Source organism: Dendropsophus ebraccatus, chromosome 15, assembly GCF_027789765.1.
Source record: "Dendropsophus ebraccatus isolate aDenEbr1 chromosome 15, aDenEbr1.pat, whole genome shotgun sequence".
Classification (NCBI taxonomy): Eukaryota; Metazoa; Chordata; class Amphibia; order Anura; family Hylidae; genus Dendropsophus; species Dendropsophus ebraccatus.
In genome coordinates, this window is record NC_091468.1 from 29960905 (window position 1) to 29976245 (window position 15341).

The 15341-nt window shown below is 42.4% G+C and overlaps 1 protein-coding gene across 1 annotated transcript in view; it reads right to left on the reverse strand.

The window, feature by feature from the left end:
- The window catches only part of TOMM20 (translocase of outer mitochondrial membrane 20), a 15682-nt gene extending 2185 nt beyond the window's left edge, over positions 1-13497 (reverse strand). Inside the window, exons 1-4 of the mRNA XM_069954307.1 lie at positions 13258-13497; positions 10513-10559; positions 6723-6804; positions 95-237 (exon numbers count right to left, since the gene is read on the reverse strand). Coding sequence (XP_069810408.1) covers positions 95-237; positions 6723-6804; positions 10513-10559; positions 13258-13384 — 399 coding nt within the window. The 5' untranslated portion in view covers positions 13385-13497. The remainder of the gene's footprint in view (positions 1-94; positions 238-6722; positions 6805-10512; positions 10560-13257) is intronic.
- Positions 13498-15341: the final 1844 nt, after the last annotated feature.

Consider the following 15341-nt stretch of genomic DNA (forward strand, 5'->3'; position numbering starts at 1 on the left):
TGTTCTCCTTTACATATATGTTTGTGGTACACGTCTGATTTTACCTTCTTTGCTTTGTGACACAACCGCTTTAAAAACGAACAAAATACTTTACCTGGCTAATGGTAGGTAATTTGGTCAGAAGCATCTGGAACACTTGTGGTGGGAGAGTTTGCTGCAAAACCTGAAGCAGCTGTTGAGGTTGTCCACAAACGGCAATGGCGTTTGTTAAGTGATCAACTCCTTTTTCAAAATCACCTAGTAACAGAAAGACCATGTTATAAGGATTTCACTGTCAAACTGCTTCAGAAAAATACACAAGCCTCAATTCATAGCCTCACAACAGACCACTTTTAGGCTATGTTCACACACCATAAAATAAAGTTGAAAAAGGATTGTAAATTTGGAGGTTAAAATATACCCACATTTTCAATACACTGAGTTTCATTGAAGTCCATAGAAAATTGGCCGGCAGCATACACAACGTATAGAACAGCATAAACAAACCTATTTGGTATTTACCACTTGCTTTCGCAAAATACAGCTGTTTTTTCATCACATTATTATGGCTGTATTTAGTTGTTATTTTATGGTGTGTGAACATAACCTTAGGCTTTATTCCCACATGCATACAAACATAAAAAATGTTTCTCCAATTGCCAACATGGAATATAGGGAAACAAAACAAAAACATTATTACCTTTAACCCCTTAATGACAGCCCAAAATGGCCTAAATAACCATGACAATTTTAATTATTTACTCCTCGCCTTCTAAGAGCTATAGCACTTTCATTTCTCCATCTACAGGAAAAAATTGTACTTAGTAATCGTGACTTAGTTCCTTCATACATTTTGTGGGAAACAAATTCAGGGAATGCACTTTAGAGTAAAAATGACATGATTTCTTTATTCTATACCCTACTCTGAACACAACAATAGGCACATTTTCATAGCTTTTCTAATGTTTTACAATTTTTTTTTTACCATCATTTTTTTTTAAAGTAGTTATGATTAAAATCGCCCTATCTTGACTCTTGTGACGCTTTATTTTCCCCACCTGGTTGGGGCGTAATTTTTTTGTGCTATTATCATTACTTTTTATTAGTACTATATTTGTGTAGAGCGGACATCAGTTTATTTGTATATATTGTAACAAAAAATCAGCAATCCTGGCGTAATGAACGAGTCATTATGTTAAACTTTTTTTCTTCTTAATCTTTCATTTCATTATCATCTATATTTTATAAAAACAGAATAAAAGGTACCCAAGACAGCACCACTCTTGTTCTCAGTTTGAGCGTAGTTTCATGAATGGAGCTAAATTTGTAAAAAAAAAAAAAAAAGTAGCTATGTTTTTTTTCTAGTCCTGAATAACCCCTTGACGCTGTTCACACACCATCAAAAAGATGGTCATTATTTTGTAACAGCCGTTATTCGTATATTAACGCCCATTGTTACAAAATCATGGCGGTTATGTTTTTAACACTGTATGAACATAGCCTTAAAAGGGAACCTGTCACCCCGGCACCAAGAGCAGAGCCAGTCTGACCCCCCCGGTAGAGCTTCTGCTCCTGTCAGTCCTGCACCCGAAGTTGGTCTCACCACAAAGAAATTGCCGCTCGACAGTCTGTGTGCTCAACATGTAAATGAGAAGAGAGGAGTCCGACGTCCATAGGAAATTACTGCTCCAGTATTGGAGAATATGTCTTTTTATAGAGAAACCAAGTGTGAGGACTAGGGATGCACGATGCACCGAAATATCGATACTACTATCGATATTTCGGGCAAAAATACGGTTTGGTACCAGGATTTCCTGGTATCGATACTTTATATTAAGCTGCATAATAACGCAGCTTAATATAAAGTATAGAGCAGAGAACACAACTGACAGCGGCATGAACACCTCCCGAGCCACTCCATAGGCAGCACGAGTCTCCTACATATGGAGCGGCCCCGCTGAGGAGGAGGAGATGCGGCCACTATATATCCAGCGCAGCTGTGAGGTGGGGGAGGCCTAGGCTGTCAGGATCAGTGAGCACATGAGTAATGTGGGGGTGACTGATCGGCTCTGGCTATAGGGGGGATGTAACCTGCAGATTATCCTCTCACATGGGTGCGGGCTGTGCAGCCTTCATTTTATTAAGAACGGCATTGCAGTGCAGACAGCGTCCAGGGGAAATCACATGTCATCACACTGACCGGGAAGCAGGGGGCCTGAAGAAAACGCTGCAGCCGCCCAACAGACCGGACAGGTCGTCAGGACATCAATCACTGGTCTGTATGTGAGGCAGCTTTCTCCATAGCAAAGTGTGGTGACCTCTGCCCGGCCTGTGTGTCTCCTCCCTCCTCCACAGCCTCCCCCGTGCAGCGTCCAGGACCCTCTCCCTGTGCTGTAAGCCTGAGGAGTCTTCTCTCTCCTCTTTCTATCTCTTGTCTGTTTAATTACATTACTAGTTTCCTCTGGCTTCTTACCTTGTGTCCATCAGTCAGTGTGAGTGCTCTGTATCTCCTATCTATCCATCTATCTATCCAGAATATAATCCACAGCACTCGTTCTCAATGAAAAAAGTGTGTACATTTATTCCATCATATCAAAAACAGCAAAGTGCAGCACACAATATACCAAGTACGACGTTTCAGCGAACCTGTTCGCTGAAATGTCGTACTTGGTATATTGTGTGCTGCACTTTGCTGTTTTTGATATGATGAAATAAATTTACACACTTTTTTCATTGAGAACGAGTGCTGTGGACTATATTCTGGATATTTACCTTACCCTTGGTCGGGACTGATCCGCTGGCACCAAGACTATTCGTTTTATGGAGTGCTGCTGAACTATCTACAACCTATCTATCTCCTATATATCCATTTATCCATCTACAGATAGGGAATAAACCTGGAGCTGCACAGCATCATATCCCATTACAGCTCCGTGTAAGCCACAACCCCCTGGTATATGTATGAGATATAGTATGACACCAGCCATCACCCTCTAGCCCCAGCCACCATGGCCCTGTGTTCCCCCATCCCTGCTGCTGACCCTCACCCCCTCCCATTAGACTCTGGGAAAGCTCCAGGGCCCACATGCAGCCCACCCTCTTCCCACCATGGCCCCAGCCCTGCAGATGGCCCATTCCACCTTCAGGAAGCAGTTGGTGCAAATAATGAGAAGGATCAAAAGTCTGAGGTTCTAAAAGATGATCAAATTGAGTAAGCTGCAATGTAATGTGTGGTGGTCCCCCTCACCATATGCTGCAGGACCCCCACCCAGCACCCAGTCCTGTTCTATGGACTCTACAAAAAAAAATACCCTAATTTATGGAATAGAAATTTGTAGGAATGACAGTATAATGTCCCCACCATGTGACCAAAGGCCAGTGGGATCTCAGGGCTGGGACATCACCAGTGCCCAGAACTGGGTGTCAATCTGTTTATTTGCTGTTTGTTATATATAATTATATATATATATATATATATATATATATATATATATATATATATATATATATATATATATATATATATATATATATATATATATTATATATTATATATATATATATATATATATATTATATATATATATATCCCTCTCTATCTCTCTCTATCTGTTTCCTCTTTCTCTCTGTCTTTCTCTCTCTCTCTTTCTCTCTGTCCCCTCTATCTATGGCATTGTAGTGTCTGACTCTGAATATTATGTGGCAGTCTCCCCCCATGTACATTGTGCCAACCCTGGTCCTGTGCATAGACCCGCTGCAGTGCCACAATATATACAGACACTTACAATATATATAACAATCCTATAAATATCCGGATCATTTGCTATAATTCTTATGACACAAGTTACTGGCCAACTGCAGCTGTGTTCACATGCTGCAGTTTGGTTATTTGTTGCAGGTTTTTACATATTTAAATACCTTGTGGGCAATAACTGCATTGCAGCCTCCACAAACTCAAAGAGGTCTCCCAAAATATAGGATACCGAATAACTAGCTGATTGGTGGGAGTTGTAGTGCACAAAGAGATATGTTAGGAGCTGCAGTTGTACAGCAGCAGCCTCCTGACACAACTCCCAGCATACCTCCTTGTGCACAACAACTCCAAGCATACCTCCTTGTGCACAACAACTCCAAGCATACCTCCTTGTGCACAACAACTCCCAGCATACCTCCTTGTGCACAACAACTCCCAGCATACCTCCTTGTATACAACAACTCCCAGCATACCTCCTTGTGCACAACAACTCCCAGCATACCTCCTTGTGCACAACTCCTTGTGCACATAGAGGTATGCTGGGAGTTGTTGTGTACATATCTGCAGTCTGGGGGGGGGGCATTATATTTGTATTTTTACAGTTTTTTTTTTAAACTTTAGTATTGAAATGGTATCGAGTATCGAAATAAAACAGCTGGTATCGGTATCGAACTCAAAATTCTGGTATCGTGACATCACTAGTGAGGACTGCCACTCCAATACATCGGAGGAGGAGGAACCGATGACCCATGAAGTGGTTGTGTGGGTTAAAGACAGTCGAACAGTCTGACAGTGGTCTTAACAAGTCCGTTTCTGATTTGAATCCTACAGCGGGGGGCAAAATGGACTTTGGTACGCATCCAGCCTGGTGGGGTCAGGGATCCCTGGGGCCTAAATTTAGTTCAGGAGGGGTACTCCTTTCCTCTAGATGATCTTCCCACAGAAAGATTTTTAATTTCCCATTCCCTAAAACCCCCAAGAGAAGAATCTTGGAAGTGGAAATCCAGACATTAATTTCAAAGAAAGGGGTTGAGTTGTTTAAGATTATCAAAATTCCTCTGGTCTTGCGGACTCACAGGGATGGAGACACCCCAACCATTGTGATGCTAATAGGACTTAGGGAAAACACATTAACATACTAAATGTTAACTTCTTAAAGAGGACCCGTCACCCCCCGTGCCGGGGTGACAGGCTCCCGACCCCCCGTTACAGCCCCCTACACTCACCTGATCCCGCTTCCTGATCCGGTCGGGTCACGGAGATATGAGCGCCCGAAGCCCGGCGCGCACGCTCACAGGAGAGTCCGATGCCCATAGAGAATGACGGAGCATCAGACTCCCCATTCATTCTCTAAGAGCGTCGGACTCTCCTGTGAGCGCGCGCGCCGGGCTTCGGGCGCTCATATCTCCGTGACCCGACCGGATCAGGAAGCGGGACCCGGCGGGATCAGGTGAGTATAGGGGGCTGTAACGGGGGGTTGGGAGCCTGTCACCCCAGCACGGGGGGGGGCAGACAGGTCTCCTTTAAGCCTTTGACAACACAGAACTGATGATATGATACTCTTCCTCCAAAAGTGCATTATTTTACATTTTGAAATCATTAATTAATTAAACATTCCATTGTTTTGATCTACTAAACCCACATGTTGGTTTGGTTTGATGTTCCTATGTCACTTACACACATAATAAAATAAACTGAACACAGAACAGACACTTGTGGCACAGTATTAAAGGTAATCTTTCAGCTGCAATTCATGCTCCAAACTGCTGACAATGTTAGTACAGGGAGACACTTGGTACTTTTCATATATCAATCTGTGCCTCCAGACAGTAGTATAAAGACTTTGGAGAAGAAGATTTATCAAATGTGTGTAAAGTAGAATTGTCTTAGTTGCCCCTAACAACCAATCAGATTCCACCTTTCATTTTTCAAAGAGTCTGTGAGGAAAGAAAGGTGGAATCTGATTGGTTGCTATGGGGAACTAAGACAATTCTACTTTACACCGGTTTGATAAATCTCCCCCTTTGACTGCTGCACTGGGGGTGATCTTTGCGGAGGAGCAGCTAATTAGCTCCTAGACACAATATCTCCCATAAAGAAAAGAAAGTATGTCATAAAATAACTGGCACTTATTTTATTTTACATACTTTGCCTTTGTGTTTTTTTATGGATATATTGCTATTAGAGATGAGTGAACCCGAGCGTTCGGCATTTGATTAGCGGTGGCTGCTGAAGTTGGATAAAGCCCTAAGGCTATGTGGAAAACATGGATATAGTCATTAGCTGTATCCATGTTTTTCAGACAACCTTAGAGCTTTATCCAACTTCAGCAGCCACCGCTAATCACATGCCGAACACTTGGGTTCGGATCAACTCAAGCATGCTCAAGGTTCGCTCAGCTCTAATTGCTATGTATGTCATTTACTAATGTATTGGCAGTGCATAGTCCAGCTCCTTTTTTCATGCTCCAGGGCTCCAATTAGCAATGGGTACTTGATATGCATATATCTATCCTGTCAGTTTTTCCCTTAAGTGGTTGATTTTTAGGTGACAAGAGTTTCCATCATTTTTACGACTATAGATGTCAGGTTAACTGGCCTGTAGTTGTTAGCCTCTTCTCTGCTAGCCTTCTTGTTTATGAGTAAAACATCACCCATTCTCCAATTATCAGGAACCTCATCTGTTAGAAGGGATTGGTTGTACCAGGGAGGGGGAACCTGGGGCCCTTAAGTGATTGCGAAAATACAACTGCCATCATGCCTGGATGGTCAGAGCCAACAAGCCCATTCAACTGGCGGATAGACTATCAATTATTTTTTTCTCCTGGACATCCTTTCTTATGTTCAAGAACAAAAAAAACCTAACATGAAGGGAGAGGGGGCATAGGAAAGTTACAATTTGAGCGATGCGGACATCACTTGAAACCTCCAGCTAAAAATGTTCACTTCACCACCTTTGACACTAATAAATTAGAATAAGGTAAATTCACCTTGTGCAAGTAGCTCTTCTCCAAGCTGAATTTCTTCAAGGAAAAACTTCTGAACGGCTTCAGCATCTTTAAGATCAGGCAGCTATAAAGAAAATCAACAATGAGTAGCAATAGTAGGAACTTTTTTTCAGCCCCTTTTCATCAAAGTTGACATCCCCACGATTGCCTTTATACCTCTAATAAATTAACCAATTAATATATGCAGATGGACATCCAATCAAAAGTGTCGGAGTCATGGCAGAGGAAGATTTATTAAAAAAATGGTGAAGTAGTTGCCCACAGCAAGAAATAAGGGTGCGTGTACACTACGGAATGGAGATGGAAAACCTGTTACGCATTCCGCAGCTCACACCCGATCGAACAAACCTGTTCATTCTTTGGCTGGACGACTGAATACGCCCGTGCATAGAAAGGAGTCTATGACACTGGCGGAGAAAGGTCCCACCCGCCACAGTCCGTGATCGGGTGCGAGGTGCGGAGTGCGCAACGGGTTTTCCGTCCCCATTCCGTAGTGTGCACGCATCCCAAGATTGTATCTTTTATCTTCCTTTGCATGGGTTTGATAAATCTCCCCCATAATCATTCAAATGTTTATATGTTTTTTATATAAAAGGTTTTAATTTTTGTTTGTCAAGAATAAAAACTGTCCCGGAAGTGAAAAGTCCTATTCATAACTGTAGACCTGCAACTAAGGACAGAAGTACATCCCCGTCAACATTTGCACAGTATTATGGCTTGCTATTATTTTTTGTGGCACCGATCATGGCCCGTTTATAGATCCATAGCAACTACGCATGTATAAAAGGGTCCATAGAAATCAATGGGTACTATACTGGCTGTAATTATGGGTCCGTAATGGTGAACAGTATAAAATTGATGTGTGAAATAGGCCAAAGGGTTAAAAAATAAAATAAACTGTTAGATCAAAATTAGAGTTTTTTGGAAAAACACCTTTTGTGTGTACATTGGTTACAATGTTTTTACAAGTCTCAAGGAAAAAAAAATGCAAATAATAATTTTAAGTGTTTCTTATAATGTTAAATAAAAAAAAACAGCTAAAAAAATAATAAATTGTATACTCGTCATGCAATAGGATCTCATAGCTGACGGACTAATGAATGTTCTAGATCACTAAAGAATCATGAGGAGAAAACTTTAGGAAGAAATTCTATAACAAAACAATTTGGGCCTCATTTAATAAAATTTTTTTAAAGAAAAACTTTTATTATCTACAACAACCAATCAGAGCAGAGCATTGGGCTGTTTTTTCACACATGCATATGGAATGCTTTCAGATGCAGTGAACACTACACCATTGGTTCCCCCCCCATATCCACACCATGCTGCTGAATGCATATGTGGAAACACAGCTTTAATTGTATGCAAAAGAGGAGTCCGTGGAGCCTCATTGAAGAGTCTCAAAACACAGGACTAGCCAGATATCCCTCCGGGAAGGACCCAGCCAAGTGGCAGCTCCTGTTGGGAAACCACCAAATCCACCATATTAAGTGGCCCTATAAGACAGTGTAATGACAAGGGATAAACCAAGGCTAGGTAACCATCCACAGACAGCTGTTTCGGGGTGTTGCCCCTCATCAGTGTGGAGCAGGATTCTGGCTAGGTGGGAGCAATGCCTAGTAGAGCCATAAGAGAAACAGATTGCTGAACTCAGGGAGAACAGCCAAATGACAACACTGCCGGCTGCTAATGAAAGCGCTCAATGCAGTGAAGTCCTAGGTGCATTGCCCCCTGGGAAACATGAGTATGCAAAAGAGGAGTCCGTGGAGCCTCATTGAACAGTCTCAAAACACAGGACTAGCCAGATGGTTACCTAGCCTTGGTTTATCCCTTGTCATTACACTGACTTATAGGGCCACTTAATATGGTGGATTTGGTGGTTTCCTAACAGGAGCTGCCACTTGGCTGGGTCCTTCCCGGAGGGATATCTGGCTAGTCCTGTGTTTTGAGACTCTTCAATGAGGCTCCACGGACTCCTCTTTTGCATACAGTTCAGCTTTAATTGTAGAAATAAAAGCTGTGCCCTGACTGACTGCTAATTATGGAAGTGTGTTTTGTATATTGCAATAACAGACTGTTCTGTGTATTCCACTCACAACACATTGGCTGATCCAACCATCATAAACTCTGGGCAGGAAACCCTAGGCCTGGTTTATTGAGGGTTGGGATAACAGGTTATTTCCAAATGTGATGTATGACATGGAGCCTGGAGTTCTATCCACTTCAAAGGAGGGTCTGTCCATTAAACCACAACATCCCCCAACCAAATGACAATGGTTCAATCAAGAGACATATAAATTGGGGTGTCCCTGGCCCTTTCCCATTATCATCTACTCAGCCAATCAGGGACAACTAATTACCCTAATAAACTGATGGGCAGCTCTGAAATCTGAGTCTAGACTCTATAAAATATGGCTGCAACACAAAAAAACTGTGTAGGGGGCCAGTCGGACCATGATTTGCTTCCACCCCCTGGGAAGGTGAGCAAAGCTAGTTAGTTTCTACCTATTTCTCCCTTTTATTTTCTGACTGTTCTTGTCTGTATGTATGTCATTTTATGTTATCTTTATTTTTGTAAGCACTATACCTTTTCTCTATTAAAGCTTTACACTTTATTAAGTTTGGTACGGTGTTGTTGTGTGATTTATGCTCTATTTGCCATCTGAGTGCAAGGTAAGTGCAAAAGTGAGTGGAAAGAGATTAAACCCTTGCAGTGGCATTTTATGTTACGTATTGGCAAGTGTGTATGTGACAGTGTAAAATAGATATAGATTTATCAAGCAATCTTATTTCATCTTCAGCCAATGTTTCACAATACCTTGCAGGTGTGCTCATATCAGGTTATCATAGGAGAGGATAGAAGTGGATAGGAATGGATTTGAAAAGAGGAAAATCTCAGGCTTTCCTTAAAGGGGTTATCCGGCGCTACACAAACATGGCCACTTTTCCCCCTACCGTTCGTTGTCTCCAGTTCAGGCGCAGTTTGCAATTAAGCTCCATTTACTTTAATGGAACTGAGTTCTAAAACCCCACCCAAACTGGAGACAACAGTAGGGGGAAAGTGGCCATGTTTTTGTAGGGCTGGATAACCCCTTTAATGACCTGTTCTCTGTTTATAGTCCGTTTCTTGCTTTGGCTTCAAATCTTTGGCAGATAATCTTTCTGTGTAAATGGACCTTAAGGTCCTTTAGACCTAAAGATTTCTCGGCTGTGGGGGCCGCAAACGAGCAGCAATCAATTCACTTGACTGGAATGGAATGGAGAGTCGAACACCACACACTCTAAGAACACACGTGGAGATGTTTCTGGAAGAAAGCAGCTATCTTTCTCTAGACCAGGATAACCATTTTAGGTATCACATACTTCCCATTTCTTCCCATTGAGAATTCTTTAATACAGTGTAAAAGAATAAGTTTTCAGCGCTGTACAACTCCTTTAAAGCAAATGTATCATCACTTTTTTTTTTTGTATTAGCCGATTGGCGTTGGCATGGGGATCCCTGTGTAGTGGTCCTTTTTTTTTTTTTTTTTTTTTTTTTAAACGCTGCCCGGTTTCCGTGTGTCCATATTCCCTTCCCTCTGTGATGCCGCTCCACTGATTCTAATGGAGCCGCGTCACAGAGGGCAGGGGATATCGTCATATTGAAGGAGAGGGCCCAATCCAGCGCATAGAGTCCATGACAAAAGAACAACGCCGAGCCACTGCCGTATGTCTAGTGGGGGGGGGGGGAGGAAGCGCAATGTATTAATGTACTACTAAAAGAAACTCTTACCCTTGACTGACCAGCTCTCTCTTTGGCAATTTTCTGTTTTCTTCTCTCTGTAAATAATAAATAATGTAATAAATAAATCACTACAAATATCTTCCACAAAAAAATGAATAGTAAACCAAATAAAAACTAATAATAATAATATCAAAAAGGACATCAGGTCAAAGCATGGATAACGGCTCCTGTCAAAAGGATGGATGCCCCATCTTGAGGATAAGCCATCAATCGCTGTTAGGCGAGGTGCCAACGCCTATATGATACAGTGGATGGGGTTGTGGGCCGTTCAGGATATAGTTATGGCACCAGGTAACCGAAAGGGAAAGAAGTATATAACCTGCTGATATGTCCCTATAGCGCACTGCTGGTGAAGAGGAAGGAACGTTTCTTACCATCATCCTCAGCGACGTTACCATTCTATTAGAAATGTAATCTTTATTCTAATTAGGTGTTTTGGTGCAGTGCACTGATCCAACCTGCCCCTTCTAATGGATATCAATGGATCGCCCGGCCATGCAGGATTGGAGCACTTGGAGTGGTAGGGTCGCCCCAGTGCACCAAAACACCTAATTAGCATAAAGATTAAACTCCTAATAGCACAGAAATGGTGCTGAGGATGAAGGTAACAAACTTACCTTCCTCCTCAGTGTCACATGCCCTATAGAGATACATCAGCAAGTAAGATTCTTCTGAGCTTTCTATGAAGCTCAGCTTCCACTGAAGTGACATCCAGGAACAGTCCAAAGAATGAACGCCTGGCCTGGTAAGTAAGGGAAAAAAATACTACCACCACCATCATTATCATGCCTTATAATCAGGATATGATGGTGGTTGTAGTTATGCAAACTGTGAAGCCACAGCTTGCATAACTACAAGCAATGGCTCTCCAGTTTGCATTACTACAACACCCATCATGCCCTGCTGATAATCTATGATGTTAGTTGTACTATTTATCTAGCTCTCTTTTTATATGCAAAATGTGGGTGAGTACGTGGGTGGGAGACAATGCAGTGAGGCAGGCTGGGAGTTGTAGGCACTGACAAGGATTCAAACAGGAAGTAGAACCAGGAATCAGCTAGAAGATATCAGGGTGTAGCTGGCACTGACAGCAGCCATACTTTGCATAAACTGGACAAAAACTGGACAGAAAGGAAGCCATTACTGATTCCCCAACGCACAGACTGGCTGAACGCTACCAGTGATACAGGAGCCAGAAAAGTGCTGCATTCTCGAAGCGGATTGAAAATCTGCAGCGGGAATACAGAGGGCATAGGGAATAACTGTATCACATACTGCAGTCTTTTTTTTTTTGCAGAAATAAGTGCCATAAGCGATTTTAAGAAAATCTTTTAAATAAGCCTCTTTCTGTACTCACGAAGCAATTTTCCAGCCTCCCCTCTACTTCTTATCTGTGCATAATTAGGCAAATAGTCTTCATTACAGAGAAGACAGTTAAGACGGGTTCTGCTGTGTCCATTACATCCTAAGGATGGGTGAGGGGCCAATAGAAATGAGTGAGCAGAGAGGAGACATGAAGGTCAGCTGTTTGAATCCAGCGTTTTAGGTGCCCAGACAGTCTCCAGAGGTCAGAAAGGTCACTGCTTATCTAGGAACTTGCAGAGAGAAGATTGCAGGATGTTGTGCTGTGCAGGACTCCTCCGTGCTCACTCACTCCTCTCAGCCCCTCCCCTCTCCATAGAACATAATGGACAAAAAAAATCCTGTTTCTTCTGATGTGAGGGTGGACCTACTACTACACAGGCGGCGCTTCCCTAGGGCACGAAGGCTCGCGGCCCCGCCTCTTAGACACGGCATCTCCTCAACTAAAGTTTGTTTTTGTGCATTATGAAAGCACAACCAGCGTGGCCAAACATACCTGCTGAAAGGACTTCACATAAGCTACAAAAAGGTATGAGTAGGTTTGGGGGGTAGCACAGTGGGTACAGAGTCGCTTTACAAAGAGTTAAAGGAGTACTATATTTCGACAAAAAAAAAAAAAAAAAAAAAAAAAAAAGGATGCTGCAGAAGCAGATAGCATTGCTTACCTATCTGCCTTGTTCTGAGGTTGTAGCACCTGCAGCTTCATTCAGCACATGGAAGCATACTAATCACACCTCAATACAGTCACACTGTCCTTATATACAGAAGATGTGCTACGGAACAGACTTCAGAATTTCTGGAATCATCCTTCATAATGATACCGGGAGCTCCTTTTCAAATGTTAGCGCTACTGTTCTGACACTTTTTTTTTTTTTTTTTTTTTTGAGGGGGGAGGGGGGGAGGGGGGAGAAACATGGCTGGCCTAAGGGGTCTTTCAATGGCTCTCCTGCCATCATAATGATATATATTGCCAGGGGTTACCAATGCAGGCCCCCAGCACCCATCATCTAGGGAGGATGTTAATACCCATCACCTGGCATGAAGCCTTATGGTACAGGGAGGGACCTCCATGTACATGAAGCCCTACAGTATGGAGTGGATGGAGGGGCAGTCCTGAAGGATTACACTTCTCTCATTGTCAGGACTCTCCATGTAATCTGCTCACCTCCTATGGTTCATCACCTCACATAAAGGCCTACAGTATGATGGGGGGCAGTCCTGAGGAACTTCTCTCATTATCAGGACCCCCATGTAGTCTACCGCCCCCTCCTATCACAGGTCTTATGGCAGATCACCTCGCACATACAGCATTAGCCATTAAATCCCCTGTAAACTCTGTGGGAGGATCGGCCGCATTCACACCACACTTACTCTCCCGCAGTCGGTTCTTGAAATTCGGGTCATTCCTCCTTTTTCTGTCGAAATAAATGCAGTAGCCTAGGAAAAGAGCCCCGCACACCCCGGCAGCTATGGCGCTGGTCTTTCCCACTACCACCATCTTCTCTTTCCTTCAGCTACTAATGTTGCAGTACGAGAAAGCTCCACCAGCAGCTCTCCTTCTGCACCCTTGAAGTGAAAAGATTGTCTCCCAAAGATGACGTCATTAACAGACGACGGTCAGGCAGGCACGCGGCGCTTTTCCTTGTCGCATTCCCTTTTTTTTAAAGCTTTATTGAACCTAACATAAGAAGTTGGTGTGCGACACTGGACACCACCCACGGGACAAAAGGCTCCACGAAAGACGCTGCTGCTGCTGCTGCTGCTGCTGCTGCTGCTGCTGCTGCTGCTGCTGCTGCTGCTGCTGCTGCTGCTGCTGCTGCTGCTCTCCATACAGCAAGGAGGGAGGAAGCTAAAATACATAACAACTCCATTGTGAACTTGGCAGCGCAGAAATTGTGTGGAGATAGAAGGATAGAATATAAGTTATTACCCATAGAGTTTGTGTAGTCAAAACTGGTAGTGAGGATCCTGTATAACTTAAACCTATCTTATCTATCTATCTATCTATCTATCTATCTATCTCCTATCTATCAATCTAATCTATTATCTATCTATCATCTATCTATCTATCTATCTATCTATCTACACAAGAACAAAAGGCGCTGCACTCAGAAGATTTTCAGGTGAGTATGGGGTGCCAGCAGTGTGCTGGGGATCTCCAGTACACAAATATCCAATTGAAAGTACTGCAGCACGCTGTAGTAGAAGTGAAAAATGAAAAAGAGTTTAATTCAATCCATGCAGCGACTTTTCTAAAGCTGTCAAAGTTGACAGCTGCATCCGATTACTGTATGCAGCACTTCCCTGGTGTCTAGTGGGGTGGATTGCTCCTCCGGGATGTTGTCCCAGAGAAGCGATCCACACATCCTTTACCTGCCGGGGACTTCGCCAAAATGGCGCTGATCCCGGCTCGGCACTCGGATGCAGTATACAGCAAAGATCTCAATGAGAGATCAGTGCACTTATACTCGAAGTCCCCCAGGGAGGCTTCTAGTATAAGTGTAAAAACAAAAAAAAGTGTTGTTATTAGTAAAAAGCCCCCTCCCCTAATAAAAGTTTGAATTAACCCCCTTTTTCCATGTTTTAAATAAAAGTAAATAGATAAATAAACATGTTTGCTATCGCCGCGTGCGTAATCGCCCGAACTATTAATTAATCACCTTCCTGATCTTGCACGATAAACGGCCCCATAGACCAAAGGATAAAAGCGTTATAAGTATGGGAATGAAGCGCTATATTTGTTAACAATGGTTTGAATTTTTTACAAGCCATCAGATAAAAGAAAAGTTATACATGTTATATATCATTGTAATCGTAACGTCTTGAGGAACATGCCTAACAAGTCAGTTTTACCCCAGGGCGAATGGCGTAAAAGCAAATACCCCCCAAATAAAAGAAATGCGTTTTTTTTTGTTCAATTTGACCACACATTGAATTTTTTCCTGGTTTCGCAGTGTACTTTATACAAAAATTCAGCCTGTCAATGCAAGTGCTATGGCCTTTTAAACACAAGGAGGAAAAAACGAAAAGGCAAAAATGAAAATTGGCTCCGTACTTAAGAGGTTAAACTGAGGAAACCTGATAAATCTTCTCCCTGGCTCTTTTCTAGTTTATATTTCACTGCGGGGGCAACTAATTTACGCAACTTATGTTGCGAGCCTTTCTAAAAATCTTCTATCTTCTTTAAGAATGTCCCAGTGTTTAGTTATAATCTGAATAGAAAGATTTGTTTATTGTGTGTAGTGACTATAGGGATATTGAGCGTTTTCTCTACTTCAGATGGCACTATTTTCAATTTCTCTTTAAGCAGTTATTTTCTTGATGTTCCTCTTACTTGTAGGCTTGTTTGATGCATGTGTTTTTCTTTTTATATCCTTTGACCAAAAATCTTTTTTTGCAATTTTTTTTTGCTTGCTTTTCAAAAAATTGATTTCATAGTGACATAGTGAGTGGTA